This window comes from Protopterus annectens, chromosome 16.part0, assembly GCF_019279795.1.
Source record: "Protopterus annectens isolate FY-2018-M chromosome 16.part0, PAN1.0, whole genome shotgun sequence".
In the NCBI taxonomy this organism is placed as follows: Eukaryota; Metazoa; Chordata; order Ceratodontiformes; family Protopteridae; genus Protopterus; species Protopterus annectens.
Window position 1 is genome coordinate 435,416,893 of NC_056750.1, and position 26,674 is coordinate 435,443,566.

Below are 26,674 nucleotides of genomic sequence, written 5' to 3' on the forward strand. Positions count from 1 at the left end.
CTCCGGAGACGCACAGTCGGGCAGTCCCTCAGGGATGCTGGACGGATGAACCACAAAAGGATTCACGGTCTGAGTTGCGGGGGCCTCCACCGCCTCTGGAGCGACGTCTTCCAGAATAACCCCCCCCCCTCTGTCTCTGCAGGGGGGGGGGGGGTCGTCACTCTGGTGTGCAGGGAAAGACTTTTGGGACTTTCTGAACCACATCTTCCCTCCCCTCTGAGCCTTTGGGTAAGGTCTCGAGGGAAGTGAAAAACGGGCCCCAATGGCAGACAAAGTCTTACCCTCCTGCTCACATCTAGTGAGTGTGTCTTTCACCTTGGGTCCAAAGAGAGGACCCATCGAATGGAGAGTCTGTGAAGGAAGACTTGAACCCCTCCGCAAAGTAACACAAGCGCATCCAGGCTTGCCTCCTAAGGGCTACGCCCGAACTTGCTGCCCTACCCGCCCCTTCGGCTGCATACGATATGAGCCTCATGGACGAGTTAACAATGGACGAAAGGACAGACAGCTGGGCATTGACAGACTGCGTCAACGCCTCAGGTACATTACCGGACAGGGAATCTCTCAACTCCTTTATGAGATCCCTTTGGAGCCTCGTAAAATGACAAATAATTCAGCGACCGCAGGGTAAAGGTCGCTGACGTCAGGGTATGCTTCCCGTACCTATCCATGCTCCTGGACTCCTTGTTAGGAGGATGGATAAAAGTAGACGCCTCTGCCACATCTTGCTGGGTGGCAGATGCCACCACCATAGCATCAACCGGAACTCCCTTGGTTAGAAACTCCTTGCCAGGGGGTGCGGATAAAAACTTGTTGGGGCGAGAAGGAACTGGCTCCGCAGAATCAGGGTGTTCCCACACCCTTCGGCAAATAAGGTCCAGTAACTCATCGAAGGATGGAGACACCCAGGAGGCGGGGGGTTGGGCTCCAAAGGCCTTGAGGAAGACAGACTCCTCCGAAGGGGTTTTGGATGGCCAGTCGCCCCTCTCTCAAGATCTCCAGGATATTGGAGAACGAGACATAGTCAGAGGACGACTTGGGGGACCCCTCCGCATCGAGGTCGGTGTCCGAGGTGACAGACTCATCTGGGGAGTCTATGGGCTTCCTCTTGCACAATTTGTTTCCAGGGGGCTCCTCAGGTACGAACTCTGAAGGCTCCTCGGAAAAAAGGGGACCACACAAGGAGGAATCCTCAGGCCTAGGAGCCGCGCTGTCCGAAGATAGGGGGGGGGGGCACCAGAAGCTCTAGCCACCGTGTCTAGGGAAGGAGTCGCAGATTCGGGTGAACTCACTAGAGACTTGGCCAGCGCTCTCCTCATAGCCTCGAAGGCGGGCCCACCAGAATCTGAGGAGGGGCCCGTCCCTGATAACATGACCGGTGTCGGGGTTCCCCTAGCCGAGGCGCCAGAGGGAGACTCTGGGCCGAAACCAGAAGCCCAGATGAGTCCCCCTTGGGCTCGGCTGAGGACACCCGAGAACCGAAACCTTTGGAAGGCACAGAAAGGGTTGGAGCTGAAGACTGTGCAGACAGACTAGCAGTGGGTCTCGGGACCGCCTCAAGGACTTCACCCGACTCTACGAACTCCGACGACACCAAGGTTGTCGGAGGAGGAAGAAACTGTATCGAAGGGGCTGGCTCCAAGGCCGACTGGGCCGGAGCCGAAAATAATTTGGATAAAACAGGTGACTGGAGGAGCCTCTGGACCACCCTATCTACATCTGAGTCTGAAAGCCTGGAGGACCTGGAGGAAACGGAAGGGGGCCGAGAGAATTTTGCTATCTGCTCCGAAACCAGGCTAGGTGGCCGGCTCCAAATCGGCTCCAAAAGTATCGGGGCTGAAGCAGACTCTACCAGAACAGAGACTCCTTTCGGCTCCAACGGTTAAGGAGCCGACGAAATCGACCCTAGAGCAGAAACTCTCCAGCGGCTCCGAGACCAATGGAGCCGACGAATGAGACCTCGATTTAGACCCTCTATCCTGCGGCTCCGAAATCAGTGGAGCAGAGGAGTGAGACCCAGCTTTTGATCCTCTATCCTTCGGCTCTGAAGCAAGTGGAGCCGAGGAAGGGGACACAGATTTAGACCTTTTAGCAAGTGGCTCCAACGGACTTGTTGGAGCCGAAGACTTCTTTAGCCTCGATTTCGACGAGGGAGAAGAAGCCAAAGCTTCCTCGAAGGCAGGTTTAATAAGATCCTTCAGGATGAGCTTATTTTTTCTCTCGTGAAGGACACGAGAGGAGAAAGAATGGCAAACACTGCAAGACTCTTGCAAGTGTTTAGCCCCTAAACAATAAACACAGATGGCATGGCCATCTGTCAATGACATCTTATAGCTACATTTCGAACATTTTTTAAAGCCCGATGGCTTATGCTCCTTTTCTTTGCCAGACATACCTACTGTCGACACACTCATACACAAGGAAGGAGGGGGGGTGGGAAGAGCTCCAACTTAAACGCTCTAAGAGATAGGGCAAAGGCCCTCTAACTCAAACGGGCCTAGCCCGCCAAACAGAAGGGATTACCACAATAATTCAAAGGTACAACAACAATCAACCACAAATGACTTAACCAGAATAGCTATTAAAATAGCTGTTTGAGAATAAATTCTAAGCCAACTGTCAAAAAAGCGACCAAAAAGGAAGGGTACTTAGCCACAGCCAAGTCGAGACCACATCGTTACTCTTGGAGCGGCATTCAAGATCTGGGGGTTTGGGTGTGGTGCATCCTGGGATAAGGGGGTTGGCCCAGCCAATAAGAGACTTCGTGCTAGTGTATCGGCCGAGTCGAAGCCGATTCTCGGCTCAGAGCCCATCAGTTATGAATGTAGGCGAGATAGGATCGCATTACATTAAATGATGCAACATGTTACCTGGCCACAGAAAAATCTCAAATTTTCTATATACACTTATTTGCATCTGTTAACCAGGGTCGAAATCTGATCATAGACTATTTTTAAGTTCATTCTGGAAAAATGCAGTGGTAATACTGTAAGAGTGCAAAAACAATACCCAATTTAAAAAAGCCTAAATGAAAATGTATAGTCATTATATACAAATGATGTGCAATGTGGCAGTAGTCAAACTAATGACCTGTACCACTAGGAATAAATTAACATGCAATTTATTTACAGAATGAAGGAAAAGGAAAAAATGGTGGGGTTGTACATAAGAAGGGATTAAAAAGTAAGAGAACTGACAACATAATTTTCATTGAAACTGCTTACATTAAGTAAAGCTATCAACTTTGCTTGCAACAAATAGGTTTATTTAAAAATGGTTTTGAAGGCCATCAACAAACTTGCACTTTCACAAAGCTGCCTAACCTTCTGGGCTAATGCCCTACAGCAAGAACCAAACTGGGCTACAAACTACAGTACACACTCATGGACTGTTGATGCAATAACCTAGTTAAGAAAATAACTCTCTCAACTGACAGCGTGTAGTCTTAGAAATGTGCAGTGTTAAATAACTTAAAATTCCTTACAAGAACTGTTTTCACAAAAGCCTAATTTCAACTACAAGCCTTGCATAACTACTTACCCATAGTGACATATGGGAGTTTATCTGTTGATCCATGTGGATAAATGCTGTAAAGATGAGGTCCATTGCAATCTACTCCTCCTAGAACCAGAGCAGCGCCTATGTAGCCTTGGTACCTAGACAAAAATATTAACACAGTAAAACAGGTACACAATTAAGTGGCACACAAAACAAAATATGCTTATGTACGTTGCCATAGCTTACCACCACCACTTGCTGAAACAAGATTTGAGTACATCATAGGGGTGACACCATAAGCAAAAAAGGGGATGTGGATGGACAGGGGTGCTAAACATTGCATTGGGTTGAGTGCACAGTTAATTTTCATACTTAGTACTCTTTCTAGCACAATCTTCCTTGAGGGGTCACTGGTAGAGTATACTTTCTCCAATCATTTTTTTCTGTAAATCTGCACATGTGCCAATACGTTCCATGACAGTGTGGGCTACGTAACTTGCTGTCCTTACAGCTATGAGTTTACATGCAAGACCAAAGACAAGACACTTATTCAGCTATGGAGATGTACACTATACAAAGCTAAGATTATGATCCAGCTAGCACCAAGGGTGCTGGCGAGACCATGCTGGGAAGATGGGAGCGAGTGGTAAACACTGGCTCAAGAATCTGGGGAGGATTGTTAAGCTTGCTGCAATAGCAGCATGAACCCTGGAAAGCTCCCACATTGCAAGCAATATTTCACATGGTCGGGAGGTTGCATATGATCCAAAGAGGCATTCAACTCCTGAAGTCAATCATTGTACAGCACAAAAGGCAGCAATCCGGTGGTAAAGATTAGGCGACACCCCCTGGCAAAAGTATAAGCCTGCACCAACGTCCTCCATTTCCTTACCAACTCAAGTCGGGTGGGGCTGAGCCTTTGGAGCAGCTAAAGCTAATCTGAAAAATCCAGTGAATAAGAAGAGGAGCTGGTGGCAGCTTATGGTCAGCTGTAGGTGGTAGGGTAGAGAATAAAAGGCCCTGGTTATGACCCAGGCGATAGAGGAAATGAGAATGTGAGGTAAATGAGTGATGAGGTGATGCTTGCTTACCTCCAAGTGGGAAGGCGAGGTACACATTTGTCTAGCAGTTCCCACATTAGAATCCACAGAGTGGAGACCGCAAAACACAAACATGTTGCCCTCAAGGAGGGAATGGCACTCCAGAGGCATTATGCCACTTGTTAGCACGGGTGATACACCCTGGCTTAGGTCAAATGCACTCAGAACCCTGAACATGGTACTGGCACAAAGTGGAGAAAAGCTATGATTTAAGGACAAAAATTCAAGATTTCCAGAGAAGAGCAGACAGCCCAGTCTTCCCCATTTGACTCTAGGAGAACCTAGAGAGTGTAAGACCTCTTTCCCAGACTAGTATGGCACAACTGTGGAGGGGGCTTGATTACCAGGGAATTGAGCACAAAACAAAATTGTGCGCATGTGTGTGTGGGGGGGGGGGGTGCACTTAGACTACTAAACAAGTAATATAAAAATTTACAGTAAGCTATCATACAAGCCAACAGCTGAAAGTAATGTAGATTAAGTTTGTCTACAGGAAAAATGGAGAGTTTTCTGACCTATTAAAAGAGGACTTGCTCAGATCAATGGTCATTTCTGAGGGTTGGCATAATGGTTAAGGTGTTTACCTCAGACAAGAGCTTCAGCATTTGATTCTAACCATGGGAGACTGACTAGGCTTAAAAATGGCCTGTAACGGCAGCTAGTCTAGTGCTTGACTATAAGAAATCTCTCGCACTAAACAAAAATCCACCTTGATTTCCCCCCTTGGTTGGTCTGAATCCCAAGCAAATCAACAAAGCTATCAGCAGCCGAAGGAGCAAAAATGAACAGATAGCCAAAGACCTTCAGTAATCTCTTTCAAAATATAAAAACAGCTAAAGTCAAAGCAACTAAGCTTGGTGAAGGAGTACAAGAAAAAAAAAAGCAGCAGTGCGACAGTACAGCAATGAAAATGAAAATGCATAAAACGCAGTTGGCTCTCCATTTTGATACGGCCCATTTGCTCATAGGTCTCCCTTCCTCTCAAAACACAGAAGTTAGTCTGTCCTGTGAGGGAATTGAGTCCTAGGTCAGCAATTCTTAGCGGTCTGTGAACATACAATAAATACAAGAGTTTCTGCCTTATTCTGAGAGTTTGGGAAGATGACTGGTGGACAAATAGCCTAAGTTAAAGTTTTGAAACTATCTTGGGCATAAACGTAGATTAGTCCTCAGGGTTTTTCTGTCTTTGAGAGAGAGAAGAAATGGCTCCAAGCACACGAGGGCCTGCAATTCAGAAGTCAAGGCTGGCAGAAGAGCGTTTTTCCAAGTAATCATTCTGATGGTTGCAGATGCAGCTGGCTCAAAAGGGGTAGGGTAATCTTCTCTAAAAGAAGGTTAAGGTTCCAGATAGGGAAGGGGTACCTTCCAGGTGGTCTTAGGTGCAATAACCCCCTTGAAGAACTGCTTCATGTGAGGATGCGAGTAGACAAGGGGAGACATGGGCAGACATGTAGACAACAGAAGCATGCATTTTAAAGGAAAAATGGAAAGAAAGGCTTGTTCTAACTTCATTTTTTAACTTTTTATTCAAAACTGTATTTTATAAAATATGTGCAGTGCTAGTGTATGGTGTGCATTCAACAGCCCTCCAACAAAAGAAAACTAGTGTCCAATAGTGTAAATACAACCTAATACCAAGGAACATATTAATTCAGAAACTTACAATAATTACAGCCTTTTCTTGTAACTTAGTAAGCATAAAACTGCAAATGACCGTTTTAACAGTGCATCTCACTCACTTGACCTGAGGTTTGTACTTCCTTGCTCCTTTACAGGTGCTAGTCCCTCAAAAATATCAACTTCTACTTTCCCAAAGCCTATCCTACTGATCCTATTTTTTTTTTTTTTATTATGTAGTTTGCTAGATCTAAACCATTTTTGTCTCCTGTACCGTTAAACTCAAGACCCTTGGGTGCCTGCTCTTTTCTGCAATTTCCTGGTTATCCCTTTCTTTGCAAACTAACTGTGCTAAACTCAGCAGGGCATTAACATGCCCAGTCAGGGCAAGATCTTGAATGAGCTGAACGCTCAAAAAAAGTTGCATTTCTCAGGAAACCATTCCCTGAAGATTATTTTAAGCAAAAATGTATTCAGTCTTGTCCACATTCCGCTAGCTTATTACATCCCCAAAACATATGAATCAAGTCATCCCTTGCATGCCTCCTGCACTGCCAGCAGCTATCACTAACTCCAGAAAACATTTTACATCTTACATGTTCATAGGTTCATACTAGGCTATCTGCCCTAGGGCATTTATAAGCCTAGCCAGAGTGTGTGTGGCTTTCACCACCCCTTAGGATGAAAATACTATACCCATTAGTTTGCTGTGCCTCTGTCCTGCAGTGACACAGAGATGATACCCAGGGTAAACCTACGATCTCCCATCCACTCGTCAAGATTTCTCTTGAACAGAGTCAGTGAGGGGCTCTGCCTCACATGGACTGGGATTCTGTTCCATAGTGTAGGGAGTCTCTGGGTGATGAATCTGTCCCTCCAGCACTCCTATTTATATCCGTGTTGAGGTTTAAGTCTCTTGCTCTCGTGGCTCTGGTGGATTTGGATTTTTTGAGGTGGAGCATGTCCATTAATTCCGGGTTGGACATGGCCTTGTATGTCAGGCACAGATCACCTCTGAGCAGACTGTATGCGACTGAATAGAGCTGGAGTTTCTTCAGTCGGGCATCGTATGACATATGTTTGAGTCCCTTTATCCTTTTGGTGAGGAACTTTTGGGGTCTTTCCAACTGCTGCAGGTGTCGGGTAAGGTACATTCCGAATGGGGTGTTGTACTCAATCATTGGTCTGATAAGTGAAGAGTACAGGGGTGCAATGACCTCTCCTGATCTGGATGTGAATCCCTTCATGATCAGGTGGGCAATGTAGAAGGTCTTCCTAACCACTTTGGCAATGTGAGTGTCAAAAGAGAGGTTACTGTCAACTTGGGTCCCCAGGTCCCTGATAACTTCTTCCGTGTTTAATGGATTACCACCTATGTGGTAATTAGGGGTTACCTTGTTTTTCCCAAAGAGTATGACTATACATTTTTTGGCATTTAGCTTAAGGCCATGGCTCTGGCACCAGTTTTCCATTTCTATGAGACCTCTCTGGAGGATGTCTGTGTCTGATGGAGTGTCAATTATAGTGCCCAGTTTGCAGTCATCTGCAAATTTTGTCAGCCACAATCCCCCTATGTTTGCCTGCACTTCAGAAAAATAAATGCCGAACAAGAGGGGGCCCAGGACTGAGCCCTGTGGGACACCGCTCGTGACCGGCTTAGAGTCTGACATGGCACCAGCAACTCTAACCCTGTGTGTTCTGTCCTTGAGCCAGTTTGCAACCCATCTTGTGACATATGGGTTTACATCTAAGCTGGTGAGCTTTTCTATGATGCCCGAGTGGGGTATTGTGTCGAATGCTTTTGCTAGGTCAAGGAAGGCTGTGTGAACTGCCTTACCGTCATCAATGGCCTTAGTGACTGTTTCGAAAAAGTCGACCAAGTTCAAGATGCAGGATCTGCCCTTGATAAAGCCAAATTGGGTAGGATCCAGTGTCTGTAGGTCCCCAATGTCTTTATTTATGGAGTTCCATTATGATCCTCTCCATAGCTTTGCAGACAAGGCTCGTCAAGCTTATGGGGCGGTAATTTCCAGGGTCCATAGAAGCACCGCCTTTGTGGAGTGGGAACAACTTAAGCAGGAGTATAGAAGTATTTTTGCAAACATTTTCAAGCAAATATCTTGAATTTTCTGGATCTTGTGGCTTTATCAAGTACCGCACAAATATATTCATAGGTAGGTACTAGGCTATTGACCTTAGGGCCTATATAAGCCTAGCCAAACCTAGTTCTCCCTGGTTATATCAATTCCTTTTTCACACTTCCAGTTGTGAAGTTGCTTCTATTTAATGAACTATGACCCATTAGGGCATAAGGCTTTCCCATAAGCTTCATATTGGGTTTTCCCCCTGTTTTAGCTGTTCTCCAAGGTTTTGCAATTTTAAGTCTTCCCTCGATTGCCAATTCTGGATAACACAGCCAGTGTGCTGTACTCCCCTCTATACTTAATCTGTCTTGAATCTGAAATGCTCAGTTCCTTCCAGAATATTCCATTTCCGATCCTCACCTTATCCCAAAAGTAAAATAGTGTTCGCACTCGGTCCACCTACTTACTGCTACACTATGTATTATTGCATTTGGATGCTTCACGAGCTTGATCAGCCACACCTCAATCTGCCATGTTTTATACTTAAACTCATCTACCAAATTATAGATATTGTTCAGTTCTGTTCCTCCTAAATTTTCTGTTCCATTATTGTTATATAATGCTAATGACCAGATATTTAGATAATTTTTGCCCTCCAGAGAAATCCTACATTGTAAATGAACAGATCACATAGGAATCAGTAAAGGAATGCTTAAGTTGCTCTGTCCACAAAGAAGACAACTGTACAGGGGATTTGCTTTCTCAGAGGCTATAGGAGCAAAGTCAGTGCATCTACAGGACGCCTCAATACCATCCAAAATGAGTGGCTCTAGAGGAAGGATAGCCCAGGGATCCTCAATCTTCTTCCTCAAATTTGGTTCAAGGCCTGTCCAAATTGTTCCTCACCAGCCTAGGGATCTCTCAAAAGGAAGGGATATTAGGTAGAGAACAGGATGAAGGGTTGACTCACTATCCTTATCCACTTTTAAGGCTAGTGTTGAATAGCATCTGTAAAGGAGGGGGTTGATTATCTAGCCCCCACAGACAGTGTCACAGGCCTTAGACAGTGCCTTGAGAACTTGTTTTTGGAAGACTTTGGGGGGTAGACGTGGTTATTTAAATTAAAGCTGGAGCTGAATCTGTCCACTAGTAGACTGGCTATGTGCTACAGGTCAGAGTATGTGACATCACTTACTAGCAGCTCTGATCAGTGCAGGGCATTGCTTCTGAAATTTCTAACAGCTAAAGACAGACTTATGGTTCACTTTGCCCAGGAGGACATTTTTATATTGCATTCAGCTTTGGTTGATTTGATCAGGATTTAAAAACCCTTGTTTAACAAGAGAGTTTTTGGCTTTTTGAGTTAAATGTGTGGATGCAGTGAGTTTTTGCTTTAATTATACAGCCACCACAGAGTATTTATTTTTGAATATGGAACTTTATTTTTTTTCTGAAAGGAAAACATACACCTGTGCAACTATTGATATCTGCAGGAACTTGGCAGTAATTGATTTTGCACAAGCAGTGGGGTGACTGATGTAGAAGGGGCTTTTGAATTTAGTTAGGTCATGACTAAGTTTTAGTAGATTAGCCTTCACATAGTCTCTGAACACAGAGGCATTGGAAGATACTTCTAGCTTTAGTATTAAACTGAATGTGGTTGAACTGTGGTCCAATTTGATGTGGGACAAGGCTATAAACAAACATGGAGTAGAGCTGCCCCACACTGGGATGGTGGAAGATACTTCTAGCTTTAGTATTAAAATGAATGTGGTTGAATTGTAGTCCAGTTTGATGTGGGACAAGGTTATAAACAAACATGGAGAAGAGCTGCCCCACACTGGGATGAACAGTCTGTGATTTTCTCTCTCCTGGTTGGGAAACTAACTGGTCCAGGAAGTTTGCATATATAGTCTGGAAGTTTATGGACATACACATTTGACCATGTGCAAATCTCCCAGTTGACAGTGGGATAGCTGAAACCTAAGAATGCAGTTTAACAATACACAGACTCCATAATGGTTAGTTAAGAGGCATGGGCAGAGAGATATGGAGGGCCTGTAGTTAGCTGTACTGTGATAAGTGTTCTTGCCTTTTAAACACTGTAGACTTGAACGAAACAAAGCAGCCACACAACTGGCAGTGCAGGTATGTGGTAGAAAGTACAGTTGTGTACACTTACCATAAATGTAGATGTTCCAAGTGTATTCACTGCTGCAGTCATCTCACTTGGGTTATCTGCCTGCAGGTAGCCCTCAGTTGGCCCAAATACCAGAGTCTTGGGATTTCTGCATCAGATGCGGTCGCCTCTTCCATGACGTCAGGTCATCAGGGGGTATAAAACATGCAGCAAACGCCATTACATCAGTTTTACTTGCCCCAGATGTCAGGAGCCCCCAAAATAGGAAGCAATGACATGGTGAGGAACACCTCCAGTAGAAAGTAAATACCACTGTCATAAGATATGGCCAATAAAAGGGGATAGGTAGAAACTGTAGAAAAGACAGGGGGCTGGAGGGAGGGTAACCAGGACTGCAACACTGAATACACTCGAACATCTACATTTATGGTAAGTTTACACAACTGTACTATGTTCTTTGTGTTCACTGTTGCTGTCATCACACTTGGGTTGATTCCCAAAGTTGAGGAAGGGTGGAGGCAGTCAAGAAGTATTAGGGCTGGCTAGCAGGCCTTGTAAGACTGCTGTGGCAAATCCAGCTCCGGATTTAGAAAAGATAGGCAAGTGGTAATGCTTGGTGAAGGTGTGTACAGAACTCCAGGTTGCAGCTTCCAGGATGTCCCTGGTAGGGACTCCCCTGAGAAGTGCTGTAGAGGTTGACATAGCCCTAGTGGAATGAGGTCTGATCCCCTATGGGTAGGTTTTCCATGGTGTTTGTAGCAGAAATGGATGCAGTGTGCTATCCATTTAGAAATGGTTTGCTTTGAAATGGCCTTGCCCTCTGCCCCTGAAGCAAAGCTGACTAGCAGCTGGTCAGATTTTCTGAAAGGTTTAGTCCCATCAAGGTAGAACCTGAGCTGTTTGCACGTCCAAGGAGTGCAGGACCCTTTCCCCTTTACTCTGAGGATTAGGAAAAAAAGGTTGGTAAATGGATGGACTGGTTTAAAGCCACACTGGATACCACCTTGGGTATAAATGATGGGTTAGTCCTGAGGGAAACCCTGTCCGCATGGAAGATAATGAAGGGTTCCCACAGCCATAAGGGCCTGTAACTCAGACACTCTTCTTGAAGTGATGGCTAGAAGTAAAGCTGTTTTCCAAGAGAGGAATTTTAACTCTGCTGTAGCAGCAGGCTCAAAAGGGGGGAGCGTGAGCTTCTCCAATACAAATTTAAGGTCCCGGGCAGGAGTGGGAGCTCTCCTTGGGGGGTCTTAAATTGGTAGCTCCTCTCAGGAACTGTTTGATCAGAGGGTGAGAGAAGGGTGGGCTCAGTATTGTAATGAGCTGAGATGGCAGAGGCATGAATCTTAATTGATGAGAATGATGGGCCTTTGTGGAGCAGCTCTGCTAGATAATCTAGTATTTGAGTGAAGGTGGGCACAGCTGTCTCCTTTCCTTGAGACTGGCTCCAAGAAAGTACAGTTTTGTACCTACCATAAATGTAGATGTCCGAACTGGATAGCATCTGCAGTCATAACAGCTGGGTTGTCCTGTCGTCAGGCAGCCCGTCAGTCGGCCGGATTCCAAAGTCCGGGTCCGGCTTCGGCTGATGTCGCTCTTCATCCGACGTCATCTCTGTTGGACTTCGGGTATAAAGGCATCAGCCGACGCCATCTTCCTCAGTGTTTCTTGCCCCAGATGCCAGAAGCCCTCCTGAAGGCTAAAAATTTTGGATAGATGCCAATGTTTCCAAAAGGATAGAGGTAACCACAAAAATAAGCATGTATGTACATATATACAAACAAATACACCATAAAAGACTCCCCATCAGCTAGCTATTAGGAGGGTAAACACCCTAGGAGTACCTCAGAGGGAAGGAGGGAGGGTAATCCTGACTGCAGATGCTATCCAGTTCGGACATCTACATTTATGGTAGGTACAAAACTGTACTATGTCCTTCATGGATGCATCTGCAGTCATAACAGCTGGGTAGAATACCATAGCCAACTAGGGGGAGGAGGATAAAGGTAGATTATGGTGTGTTTAGGATCCCTTGCAGTACAGCAGTGGCAAACCCTGCTCGGGATCTGGAATATAGAGGCAAATTATAATGCTTGGCAAATGTATGCACGGAGGTCCAAGTAGCCGCCTCAATAATGTCTTTGGTAGCCACTCCTCGTAAGAAGGCTGTGGTAGTGGCTGTTGCCCTTGTAGAATGAGGTCTTATGTTCTGTGGAATTGGTTTTCCATGGGAGGAGTAACAGAATCGTATGCAATTTCCTATCCATTTGGAGATTGTCTGTTTGGAAATAGCTTTTCCCTCTCTTCCTGTTGCATAGGCCACAAAAAGTTGGTCAGTCTTTCTGCTGCTTTTGGTTCTGTCCAAGTAGTAGCGTAGCTGTCTATGTACATCCAAGGTATGCAGTATTCTTTCCCCTCTGTTTTGTGGGTTGGGAAAGAAGGTAGGTAGGTGGATTGCCTGGTTTAAAGACACTCTGGATACCACCTTAGGCATAAATGTTGGATTAGTCCTCATGGATACTCTATCTTGGTGGAAGATTAGGAAGGGTTGCACTGCCATTAAGGCCTGTAGTTCTGAAACCCTCCTTGCTGAGGTAATTGCCAGTAGGAAAGCAGTTTTCCATGACAGGTGTTGTAAGTCTGCTGTTGCTGCTGGCTCAAAGGGTGATAGTGTCAACTTTTCTAGTACGAAGTTTAAGTCCCAAGCTGGTAATGGTGGTTTTCTTGGAGGTTTTACATTCTTGATTCCTCTGAGAAATTGTCTGAGCAGAGGGTGTGAAAAACAGGTGGATCAAAGCTGTATTCTGCTGAAATAGCTGATGCATGTATCTTGATGGAGGAGTAGGACAGGCCTGAATGGAGAAGTTCGCCAGATACTCCAGGATGTTAGGCATATCTATGTTTGACACATCTTTTCCTCTTTCAGAACTCCAACTGACAAACCTTTTCCATTTTCCAGCGTAGTTCCTTCTTGTTGAAGGTCTGCGTGCTTCAAGAATAATGTCTTTAACTCTTTGGGAAAGTTCTTGATTAGCTGCTGCTATGTGATGTTCCATGCAGTCAGTTGTAAGGTTTTCAGGTTTGGATGTATGGTGCTGTAGTTGTTCTGAGTTAGCATCAAAGGCATCAGGGTATTGGCCACATATTCTTCCGAGACAAGCTCCTTAGTAGTGGATACCAGTGTTGTCTTGGCCAGTTTGGAGCTATCAGGATTATCCTTGGATGTTCTTCCTTGATTTTTAGGAGTACTTTGTGTATCAAGGGGAGAGGTGGGAATGCATAAACTGTTAGGCCCTTCCAGCTGAAGGAGAGCGAATCCACTTTCCATGCTAGTGGGTGAAATGTCCTTGTGCAGAATTTTTTGAGTTGGTGATTGTGAGGAGATGCAAATAGATCTGAGGCATTCCCCACTTCTTTGTAATGGTCCTGAAGATGTCCGGGTGCAGGTGCCATTCGTGAGCATCTGATGTGGTCCTGCTTAAAATGTCCGCTAGAGTATTTTCTTTTCCTGGTACAAATCTTGCTTGCAGCTGGATGTTGTAGCTGAGTGCCAGGGTCCACAGTTCCAAAGTCATTCTGCATAGGGGGTATGAATGAGTGCCTCCCTGTTTGTTGATGTACCACATGACTGTGGTGTTGTCTGTCCTTATCAACAGCTGGCCCTCTTTGAGAAATGGTCTGAACTTTTGGATAGCCAGTTTTACAGCCAGCATTTCTTTTAGGTTGATGTGCAGGTGAAGTTGATCCTGAGTCCACAATCCTTGCACGCATTTGTCCAGCATGTGGGCCCCCATCCTAGGTCTGAAGCATCTGTTGTAATGCTCTGGCTTGCTTGACATCTGTGAAAGGGAAGGCCTGGGTTGGACCGGCATGCCTGGGCCCACCATAGGAACTCCTGTTTTAAGCATGGAATTAGTGGGATTTCTGTTTCGAGGCTGTGTCTGTGTTGGGACCATAAATTCCGTAGGTACCACTGTAGTTTTCTCATATGTAGTCTGGCAAATGGAACCAAAATTATGCATGATGCCATGAAGCCCAAGGCCTGCAGAACTTTTCTTGCTGTTAATTTGTTCAGCTTTGTTAGTGACAAGAAGTAAAGAGGGAGTTCTTTTGTTTTTCTGTAGTTAGGAATGCCATTTGTCTCACTGTGTCCAATTCCGCTCCCAAGAATGTCCTTGTTTGGGATGGTATCAGTCTTGACTTTTGTAGATTGACTGTGTATCCCAGTGCTTGTAGCAAGTAAATGACCCTTTGCAAATCTGTTGTCAACTTGCTTTTGTTGTCCCCTTGTAGCAGGCAGTCGTCCAGGTATGGGTAAATATGAATTCCTGCAGTCTGCAGTATGCGATTACTGATGCCAGGCATTTTGTGAATACTCTGGGCAGTAGATAAGCCAAAAGGCAATGCTGAGAATTGATAGTGCTCTGATCCTGCAAGAAATCTGAGGTATCTTCTGCAGATTGGTCGAATAGGGACGTGCAGGTATGCCTCCTTGAGATCTAGAGTTACCAGCCACACTCCTTGCCCAGCATGGGAAGAAGTTGCTGTAGGGTCAGCATTTTGAATTTTGGGACAATGATGTATGTATTCAAGGTGGACAGGTCGAGAATTGGTCTCCAACTTTTTCCTTTCTTGGAACTAGGAACAGTCTGGAGTAGAACCCCTTTCCTTGCTCTGCTGCAGGCACTTTTTCCACAGCTCTCATGTTTGCTAACTCCATTATCTGTTGTAAAGCTTCTGTTTTTTGATTTGGAGGTAGATTTGGCATTCCTCTTTTGACTGGTATAGTGTGGAAGTGGAATCGGTAACCTTGATGTATGATTTGCAGAATCCACTTGTCTTTTGTTATGTGGTGCCAGTTCTTTGCAAATAAAGTTAACCTTCCGCCTAGTGGAGCTGCTATTTGCTCCCTGGTAGGCGGTTTTAGGAGTAAGTCACTGTGGCTGTGTTGAAGTAGTGGCAGTGGCTGTGTCTGTGCCTCTGTTGTTACCTTGCCACTGTCGTCCTCTGTAGGCACTTCCTCTGGTTTGGTTTCTGCCTCTGGAACGTCTATTCCTGCCCCTTTGAAATCTTGTGGAGTCAGGAAAGGACCAATTCTTGGCAGGCCAGTTCCTGCTAAACCTTGGGGTTGAACCTGCAGGAAATCTTTAACAGTTTGAACTGATTTTGCCTTTTCTTCCATTTTCTTCATAACCTGCTGGGCAGGTGCACCAAACAAACTTGTCTTATCCATAGGAGCATCTAACAATTTAGCTTTAACATGATCTGGTAGAGCTTGCTCCTTTAGCCATGCATGCCTTCTTATCACTGTGCCAGTCATGGCTGATCTAAATGAAGCCTCCAGTGCATCATAGCCACATTTTAAGGAATGGTTACTAACCTGTTGTATGTTATTTACCATTTCTAATACATATTTCTTGTCAAGAGCTTCATCAGTGGTTAATTTTTAGTTAACTGATCAAGCATAAACTCTTGGTATTGTATCATGTGAAACTGGCAGTTTAAAGCTCTAGCTGAGAGAGTAGCTGAAGTGTATACTGTTTTACCCCATCTGTCTAATGCCCTTGCTTCCCTTTCAGAAGCAGTAGGGTTTTTAGCTAGGGTCGTGGCAACTGCCTTGGCACCCTGGGATATAGTTTCTGGCTCTGCAACGGGGGCCTTGTAAAGGTGGTGATGAGTGTCAGGCACCCTGTAAAATCTGTCTGGTTTGGCAGGGGCTGGGGGTAATGAGTCTGGAGCAGAGCAGACATCATTAAAAGCATCACCTACCACAGAAAGAACAGGAGGTAGAGCTAAGGGCCTGTGCTGTGGAAGGTGCAGAAAGGTTCTAAGTCTTTTCGGGAATCTGAGAATTCTTGTTGCTGCCATTGGAACTGCTCTCGCATGGCATGCAAGGTTTCCCAAAGGATAATTCTTCTGGAGGGAAGCAGCTGGAATGGATTCTTCAGCATCAGAATCCTCAAAATTAGAGAAAGGGCCTCTGGCTGGTCAGTAATGTCTGATTCATCTGCAGAATCATCAGAGGACACTGGCTCAGGGGCTCTGCCCTAGGTCTCTTATCTGGGGCTGAGAGGCCCTGTCTGGGTGAGGTTGAGATCCTCTAATTAAAGAAATCAAATCTTCTGCCAAGGTGAGCATTTGAGAACTAGAAGAGGGCCTGGTTGAGGGTGGTTTAACAGGCACTGATTTGGTAGACTTGGCTGCTTTAGCCCTGGCGAAGGCCTTAATGGACATGGCTGCTGGAGGCCTAGCAGCACCACGTGCTGGGGTAGAGACATCCAGGGGAATGGTGTCTGATAAGTCAGTGGGTAAAGTTTCAGAGGCCGATTCAAGAATTGTAGCAGGGGCCTCAAGTGTAGAGATAGATTCGGCTGTACCTAGATCAGTTTTCTCGGTTTCGGCCGAAACCGAGACACTCGCGGTTTGCTTAAGCGTGGTTTCAGCCGAAACCGCGGACCGTGAGTGTCGGTCTTTTTCTTTGCGTTTTTTGGCAGAAAGTGTAATCGGAGGTTCCGACGACATAATGTAAGCAAAGTCAGAACCGAAAAACTGTTCTGCAAACTCCGACCGACGCCTAAGCGTTCGTCGGTTGAAGGAAGCACAGGCCGAACAGGCTGCTACGTCGTGGGCTGGGCCTAAACAAGGCAGACAGTAAGAATGGAAATCTTTATGAGGTATTTGTTTCCCACAGGTTAAACAATTATTAACTTTTTCTGACATCGGCTGAGGCAAGAAAGAGTCCCCAACGGGGTACTTAGCTTTAGAAGTCTTCGAAGTAGTATTCGGTAGAAAAAATCTCTGGATCCGACCGACCGGCACTTGCGAACAGCTTCTGCTTCGGGCGCCACGCGGCAAGAAAGACTGAGGAAGATGGCGTCGGCTGATGCCTTTATACCCGAAGTCCAACAGAGATGACGTCGGATGAAGAGCGACATCAGCCGAAGCCGGACCCGGACTTTGGAATCCGGCCGACTGACGGGCTGCCTGACGACAGGACAACCCAGCTGTTATGACTGCAGATGCATCCATGAAGGACATCAGTATCTTTTCCACTTTTCTGAAACGAATTTCCTAGTACTAGGCCACCTGGCCTCAGGGATAACATCCAGCACCTGTTTGCTGAGGGTTGCCGGTGAAGTATTCAGGGAATAAGCCAGGCTGTCAAGTTCAGAGTTTGAAGCTGTGTGCGCAAAATCTGTCCCTCCTGCTGGGACAGCAGAGAGGGGGGGTCTGATGCAGGTGCCAGGGTGGCACTGCTGTCAGACTGCATAGGAGTGGGTACCAATGCTGGCGTGGCCAGTCTGGTGCAATAAGGATTGTCCTTGGCCTGCCCCGTTTGATCTTGAGTAGAACTTTTGAAAGGAGGGGCAGATGGGGAAAGGCATAGATTGAGAGGTTTTCCCATGTAAAGGGTAGGGCATCCACTTTTGATGCTTGGCTGTGGGAAATTCTGATGCAAACTTTGCTCAGTTGATTGTTTTGGGGGGAAGCAAAGAGGTCCAACTTCTGGTGCTCCCCACCTGTGTATTAGAAGTTTGAATGAGTTGGATTCCAGTTTCCACTCGCGTGGGTCCATCAGATTTCTGCTTAAGTCGTCTGCCAGTGAATTTTGCCTGGCAGGAACTGAGCTTGCAGGTGCACTTGATAGCTCAAGGCTGTGTTCCACAGAGACATGACTAACCTGCAGAGTGGGTAGGAATGAGTTCCCCCTGCTTGTTTATGTACCACATAAATGTGGTGGCATCTGCCTTTATCAAGAGTTGTCCTGGCAGGATAAGATATTTGAAGACTGTTAGTGCATTCTGTACAGCTAACATTTCTTTTTGATTGATATGCAGGTGAATTTGCCCTGGGCTCCATTTGCCTTGAATGCATTTGACTGCCATGTGACCCCCCCCCCCCAATGCATAGTCTGATGCGTCGGTTGTAAGGGTTTGGGGGGGGGGGGGCTTTGAGTGAAAGGGAGTCCCTTGTGGTTGCAAGTCTCTGCCCACCAAAGGAACTCTGCCCTTAGGCAAGGAATGATAGGAATCACTGTTTCCAGGTCCTGAGAATGGTGACAGCAGAGACTTTTTAAGTACCCACTGAAGTTTCCTCATATGCAGTCTTGCATATGGAATTAGTAAAATGCATGAGGTCATGAACTCTAGGGCTTGCAGTGTTTTTTCTTGCAGACAGCTAGGTTTGGGTGGCCAGTAGTTCTGAAGTAATTTGTCAAACCTGCTTTTCTGGAGTGAGGAATGCCATTTGGGAAGTTGTGTTCAAGCTTGCTCCCAGGAATACAATCTTTTGGCTGGGTACCAGATGCAATTTCTTTTCGTTGATGGTATACCCCAGAGAAGTTAGGAGTCCCTTTACAAACGTCAGGTGCTGAAGTAGAAATTCCTGACTTTCTGCCTGAATTAGGCAATCGTCCAAGTAAGGGTAAATTTGAAAATTTCTCTGCCTGCAGTACGCAATGGCTGGAGCCAGGCACTGTGAATATCCTGGGCACAGTAGATAAGCCAAATGGAAGTGCAGAGAACTGATAATGCTTAAAGCCTGCCCTGAAACGTAGATATTTCCTGCAAGATTCCCTTATGGGGATGTGCAGATAAGCTTTTTAAAAAAGTCTAGGGTGACTAGCTAGGAGTCCTCGGCTTGCATAGGAAGCAGCTGCTGGAGTGCGAGCATTTTGAATTTTGGTACCACCAGGAAGGAGTTGAGAGTTGACAGATCCAGAACAGGGCACCAAGAGTTCTCTTTCCTGGGCACCAGGAAAAGTACAGTTTTGTACCTACCATAAATGTAGATGTTCGAAGATCCACATTGCTGCAGTCCTTACATATGGGTAGTCCGCTGTCCTCGGTCGGCCCGAATACCAAAGTATTAGGCTGACGTCGGTCAGGGCGCTTAAAACTGACATCAGGACGTCAGGGTACAAAAGCGCATGACCGACGTTATATCCCCAGTCTTTTCTTGCCCCAGATGTCAGAAGGCCCTAAAAATAAAGGCCAAAGCCAAAAAACAGCAAACCAACCACCCCTGCACTAACCATATTTACAATATTTACAACCCAAACCACACAACCACCTCTAACTACAGAGGGGAAGGAGGGAGGGTAAATTGGACTGCAGCAATGTGGATCTTCGAACATCTACATTTATGGTAGGTACAAAACTGTACTATGTTCTTCATCTCACATTGCTGCAGTCCTTACATATGGGTAGAATCCCAAAGCAGAGGTAAGGGAGGATGGCAACACTATAAAGCATTAGGAGCTGTCAAAATGCCCTGTAAAATTGCAGTGGCAAAACCAGCCCTAGATTTAGAGTAAAGTGGAAGGTGGTAATGCTTAGAGAAAGTATGCACTGAACTCCAAGTAGCTGCCTCCAAAATATCTTTAGTAGCCACCCCCCTTAAAAAAGCTGTAGAAGTGGCAGTAGCCCTAGTGGAATGAGGCCTAATCCCAGCTGGAATCTCCTTACCATGATGGGAATAACAGAAAGCAATACAAAAACCAATCCACTTAGAAATAGTTTGTTTTGAAACAGGTTTGCCCTGAGAACCCAAAGCAAATGAAACAAACAACTGCTGAGACTGCCTGAACCCTTTAGTTCTGCTCAAATAATATCGCAACTGTCTGTGTATATCCAAAGTGTGCAAAATCTTCTCCCCTTTATTTTGGGGATTTGCATAAAAAGTAGGCAAATGAATAGTTTGGTTTAAAGCCACACTAGAAACCACTTTAGGCATAAAGGAAGGGTTAGTACGCAAAGACACCCTATCCTTGTGAAAAATTAAGAAAGGCTCAACCGCCGTAAGGGCCTGTAATTCAGAAACCCTTCTCGCAGAGGTAATGGCCAACAAAAAAGCAGTCTTCCATGATAAATATTTCAACTCGGCAGTAGCTGCAGGCTCAAAAGGTTGTAGAGTGAGTTTCTCCAACACAAAATTGAGATCCCAGGCAGGAGTAGGAGCTCTAATGGGGTCTTGTATTCTTTGCCCCTCTAAGGAATTGCTTGAACAAAGGATGAGAAAATAATGGTGGGTCACAGTCATAGTGAGCAGAAATTGCTGCAGCATGAATCTTTATAGAGGAGAAGGACAAACCTTTGTCCAATAACTCAGTAAGGTATTGAAGAGCAACACTTAAATTAGGTTTAGAAACATCAAAGTCCTTTGCTGTACTCCAAATTAAAAATCTCCTCCATTTATCTGCATAAACTTTCCTTGTACTAGGCCTTCTGGCCTCCAAAATAACATTCAAAACTTGTTGTGGAAGCTGAGACCCTCCAGGGTTTAAAACAGAATATGCCAGGCTGTTAGATGCAGAGAGTGAAGTTGGACATTGAGTAAATGACTGTTCTCCTGAGACAGCAGGTGTGGAATCAAGGCAAAGGCCATGGAGGCTCCTGCATCAGACTTCTCAGTAATGGGTACCAGTGCTGTCGAGGCCAATCCGGAGCTATTAAAATCATAGTTGGCTTGTCCTGTCTGACCTTCAGAAGTACCTTTGGGAGGAGAGGCAGTGGTGGAAAGGCATACACGTGAAGATTGCTCCAACTGAATGAGAGAGCATCCATTTTCCAAGCTGTGGGATGAAACCTTTTTGTGCAAAACTTTGGCAACTGGTAATTTTGTGGAGAAGCGAACAGATCTATGTCTGGAGTTCCCCATAACACTGTCAATTTTTGAAATACATGAGGATCCAATTTCCACTCGTGGGGATCCATAATTTGTCTGCTCAACACATCTGCTAAGGAGTTCTGTGCTCCTGGCAGAAACCTTGCCTGAAGATTTAGCTGTAAACTGAGAGCAGTCTCCCACAAAATCATTGCTTGTCTGCATAGAGGGTATGAATGTGTCCCCCCTTGCTTGTTGATGTACCACATGACAGTTGTGTTGTCTGTTTGAATCAACATCTGCCCTGGAAGAAGTAAATCCTTGAAAGCTATCCATGCAAATTGGACTGCTAACATCTCCTTCAAGTTGATATGTAAATGTTGAAGTTTGGCAGGCCACGTGTCTTGTACCCATTTTCCATTTAGATGAGCTCCCCAAGCTTTGTCTGAGGCATCTGTCGTTAGAATCTGACTCGCCTCTGGTCGGGTCACAGAGAGTCCCTTGTTTAGGTGACATTCCTGAGCCCACCACAAAAATTCCTTTTGAATGCAAGGTATTATCTGAATGACAGTGTCCATATCTTGGCAGTTTGCGTCCATACATTCTTGAGAAACCATTGTAGCTTCCTCATATGCAGTTTGGCATTGGGAAGTACCAGAATACAAGATGCCATGAACCCCAAGGCTTGAAGGACTGTCCTTGCAGTCAGCCTGGACTGACGAGACAATTGATGGAAATAGAGAAAGATTCTTTTGTTTGTCCGGGGTCAAAAAGGCCATCTGGGATGCTGTATTCAGTCTCACACCCAGAAAGCACATGTCCTGAGAGGGTACTAGACTGGACTTTATTTCGTTCACAGAATACCCTAGGCATCTTAATGCCATCACATACTGTAAATGATGAAGAAGTTCGTCCTTTCCTTGAGCCAGAATCAGGCAATCGTCCAAATAAGGATAGATTTGTATTCCTCTTAGCCTGAAGAAAGCTACCACTGGAGCCAGAACCTTCGTGGACACTCTGGGCGCAGTAGATAAGCCAAAGGGCAATGCAGAGAACTGATAATGAAAAGTCCCAGCTTGAAAACGCAGATACTTCCTGCAACTGGGCCTGATAGGAACATGAAGGTAAGCCTCCTTGAGATCCAGAGTCACCATCCAGTGATCTTTGCCCAGCAGAGGTAAAAGCTGTTGTAACGTCAACATTTTGAACTTGGGAATGTCCAGATATGTTTTGAGGATAGATAAATCCAAAATTGGTCTCCACGTGTTCCCTTTCTTTGGTACTAGAAACAGGCGAGAATAAAATCCTAGGCCCACTTCTGGCAGAGGGACCGGTTGTATAGCTCCTATTTGAAGTAGTAGAGAAATTTGGTTGTGAGCCTCTAGTCTTTGCTGAGGAGGAACGTCTGGCATGCCTTTGAAAGGAGGCAAGGTATGGAAATAAAACTTGTAACCTCGGTGTATGATATCCAGTACCCATTTGTCTTGGGTAATTAAAATCCAATTTTCCTTGAAGAGTGCCAACCGTCCTCCCAAAGGTGCTGCCAGGCAAGAGGGATCTGGCAGTTGAAAAAGTAGGTCATTGGGCCTGTTTACGAAAGGACTGGCCCCTACCCTCACTCGAAGATTGTGCAGGTGAACTCCCTGTTCTAGGTCTGAAGGAACTCTGAGCTCTGCCCCTACCACGTCTAGATCTACCCCTAGACTGAGAATCATAAGAAGGATACGTCCACCCCTTAGCAGGCCAATTCCTACTAAACTTCGGAGGCTGAACTTGCAAAAAATCTTTAACAGTCTGCATAGACTTAGCCTTGTCTTCCATTTTCTTCAAGACTGATTCCACAGGTGGACCAAACAACACTTCAGACTGCAAAGGAGCATCCAAAATCCTTGTCTTAACATGGTCAGATAAATTCTGATCCTTCAGCCAGGCGTGCCTGCGAAGAACTGAACCAGTGGCAGCCACCCTAGACGAGGCCTGCACAGCATCAAAACCACATTGTAAAGAATGCTTACCCACCTGTTCAGAGACATGCACCAAATCTTGTAATTCTTTACACTCAATGCCTTCTGCCAGAGCATCCACCTTAGATTTCAATTGAGAAAGAAGAAAGTTTTGATATTTCAACATATGAAACTGGCAATTCAAAGCCCTCATTGCTAAGGTAGAAGATGTATAGACCTTCTTTCCCCATCTATCCAAAGCTCTGGCCTCTTTATCTAGAGGAACCGGATTTTTTACAACAGAGGCCCTGACACCCTTAGGTCCCTGACTAATAGTTTCTGGGTCCGCCCTAGGACTCTTATAAAGATATTTATGAGCCTCAGGCACCCTGTAATACCTATCCGGTTTAACAGGCGCAGGAGGCAGAGAATCAGGATTAAGTGAAGCCTCTGAAAACACATCTTGCACCACATCCAGAACAGGGGGTATAGCTAAGGGCCTATGTTGAGGTAAAAGCAAAAATTCCCTAAGCCTTTTCTGTGAATCAGTGAAGTCCTGACCTTCCCACTTAAAATGTTCCCTCATAGAATGAAGTGTCTCTGAAAAAGAAAAATCCTCTGGAGGAGAAGCAGAAGGAGTGGAATCTTCCGCATCAGAATCAGAATAAGGAGAGTACTCCTGCAAGTCTTCAGCCGAAGACTCTGAAACATCCGAAGCCTGTTCAAAACTTCCCAACTCTGGCTCAGGAGGGGGCAAAGAACCTCTAATCAGAGTAATCAAATCTTCTGCCATTTTAAGCATGTGCTTCTTAGGCACAGACCCTGCTGAACTAGGAGTGACACCAACAGAAGCTAAACCTGGCCTGCCTCTGGGAGAAGCCTTGGAAACGGAAGGAGAGGGCCTAACCACCCTGGGAAGGGAGGGGAGTACAGTAACCTGAGAAGCCCCTTCAGCCTGACCTGCCTCAAGAGAGGCCACATCCTGCAAAATCAAAGTCTCCCCCTGAGACTCCAGAGAAGACTCCGTCGGACCCACCGGTTCCACTGAAGCCTCTAAAGAACCGGCGTCCGGAACGGACGACTCATCTTGCCTGGGTTTAACTGTTTTGTCTTTGCGCTTCTTGGAAGCGGCGAGAATCCGACGGCATATTATAATTGCACCGCTTACCGAAGAACAGCCTAGCACAATCTAACCTTCGCTTAATAGTGCGCTTATTGAACCTAGCACAAAAGCGACACCCGACTAAGTCGTGCTCAGGCCCCAAACAAGGAATGCACAAAGAATGATAATCCCTATGCGGTATCTGTTTCCCACAAGAAATACAATTATTCACTTTTTCTGACATCCGGTAATACACTGAGGCAAGAAAAAAACAAAATAATCCCCAACGGGGTACTTAGCCAACTTGGATTCGGTCTGAAACTCCGAACTCGAAAAGTTTCAGAACGCCAAACGGCACTTGCAACGCTGCTTCTGCATCGGACCATGCGGCAAAAAAGACTGGGGATATGACGTCGGTCATGCGCTTTTGTACCCTGACGTCCTGATGTCAGTTTTAAGCGCCCTGACCGACGTCAGCCTAATACTTTGGTATTCGGGCCGACCGAGGACAGCGGACTACCCATATGTAAGGACTGCAGCAATGTGAGATGAAGAACATGTACAGTTTTGTACCTACCATAAATGTAGATGTCCGACAGGTACGCATCTGCAGTCCTAACATATGGGTTTGTCCTGCCTCAGGCAGCCCTTCGGTCGGCCGGATTCCAAAGTCTGGGTCTGGCCTCGGCTGATGTCGCACTTCACCCGATGTCATAGCTGCTGTTTATTGGGTATAAAGGCATCAGCAGACGCCATTTTCCTCCGTGTTTCTTGCCCCAGATGCCAGGTGCCCTCTAGGAAGGCTAAATTTGGATAAATGCAAATAATTCCAAACAGTAGAGAGCAAACAATATAAAAGTATATACATATATGTACATATATACAAACAAATACACCATAATAGATTCCCCCAGCTAGCTAAGAGAGGGGTAAATACCCTAGGAATACCACAGAGGGGAAGGAGGGTGGGTAATCCTGACTGCAGATGCATACCTATCGGACATCTACATTTATGGTAGGTACAAAACTGTACTATGTCCTTCAAGGATGCATCTGCAGTCCTAACATATGGGTAGAATACCATAGCCAAACTGGGGGAGGAGGCACTAAGATAAAGATGGTGTAGTTAAGATCCCTTGCAAAACAGCAGTTGCAAAACCTGCTCGGGATCTAGAGTATAAGGGAAGATTATAATGCTTGGCAAATGTATGCACGGAGCTCCAAGTAGCAGCTTCTAAAATGTCTTTGGTAGCCACTCCTCGTAGGAAAGCTGTAGTGGTGGCTGTAGCTCTTGTAGAATGAGGTCTGATATCAGGAGTTGTCTTTCCATGAAAAGAGTAGCAAAATAGAATGCAATTTCCTATCCATTTTGAGATGGTCTGTTTTGAAATTGCTTTTCCTTGCATTCCTGTTGCATATGCTACCAGAAGCTGGTCAGTTTTTCTGCTGGTCTTAGTTCTGTCCAGATAGTAGCTTAATTGTCTGTGCACATCCAAGGTATGTAGCAGTCTTTCCCCCCTGTTCTGTGGGTTGGGGAAGAATGTAGGTAAATGAATCGCTTGGTTCAATGATACTCTGGAGACCACTTTTGGCATAAAGGTAGGGTTAGTTCTCAGAGAGACTCTGTCCTGATGGAAGATAAGGAAGGGTTGTACTGCCATTAATGCCTGTAACTCGGATACTCTTCTTGCTGAAGTAATTGCTAGCAGGAAAGCAGTTTTCCAAGACAAGAATTGTAATTCTGCTGTTGCTGCTGGTTCAAAAGGGGGAAGTGTTAACTTTTCCAGCACAAAGTTGAGATCCCATATAGGTAAAGGTGGTTTCCTTGGAGGTTTTACATTTTTGATTCCTCTCAAGAACTGCCTGAGTAGAGGATGAGAGAAGACAGGAGGATCCATGTTGTATTCTGCAGAAATTGCTGATGCATGAATCTTAATGGAGGAGTAAGACAGGCCATTGTGGAATAGCTCTGCTAAATATTCCAGGATGTGTGCTATGTTTGCCAATGAGACATTTTCTCCTTTGCTGCACGCCAAATGAGGTATCTTTTCCACTTGGCTGAATAAGCCTTCCTTGTGGAGGGTCTGTGCGCCTCCAGGATAATGTCCTTAACCCTCTGAGATAAACCTGGGTTATTTTGTTTTATGCAATATTCCAAGCAGCTAGCTGCAGTGTTTTCAAGTTTGGATGTAGGATCTTGTAGTTGTCCTGTGTTAGTAGTAAGGGACATAGAGGTAGAGGCCATGCGCGTGTCCGAGACATGCTTCTCAGTAGCGGGTACCAATGTTGCCTCGGCCAGTCTGAAGCTATCAGAATTACCCTTGGCTGATCCTCTCTGATCTTCAGTAGAACTTTGTACATCAAGGGAAGAGGTGGAAATGCATATGCTGTCAGGTTTTTCCAGCTGAAGGAAAGGGAGTCCACCCTCCAAGCAAGTGGGTGGTATGCTCTTGTGCAGAATTTCTTCAATTGGTGATTGTGTGGGGAGGCAAACAGGTCTATCTGTGGTAGTCCCCATTTCTTTGTTATGGCTTTGAAGATATCTGGATGCAGCATCCATTCGTGAGCATCCGTGGTAGTTCTGC

The 26,674-nt window shown here is 45.6% G+C and overlaps 1 protein-coding gene across 1 annotated transcript in view; it reads right to left on the reverse strand.

The window, feature by feature from the left end:
- The window catches only part of PSMB7 (proteasome 20S subunit beta 7), a 558,259-nt gene that overhangs the window by 390,608 nt on the left and 140,977 nt on the right, over window positions 1-26,674 (reverse strand). Inside the window, exon 5 of the mRNA XM_044058618.1 lies at window positions 3,541-3,656. Coding sequence (XP_043914553.1) covers window positions 3,541-3,656 — 116 coding nt within the window. The remainder of the gene's footprint in view (window positions 1-3,540; window positions 3,657-26,674) is intronic.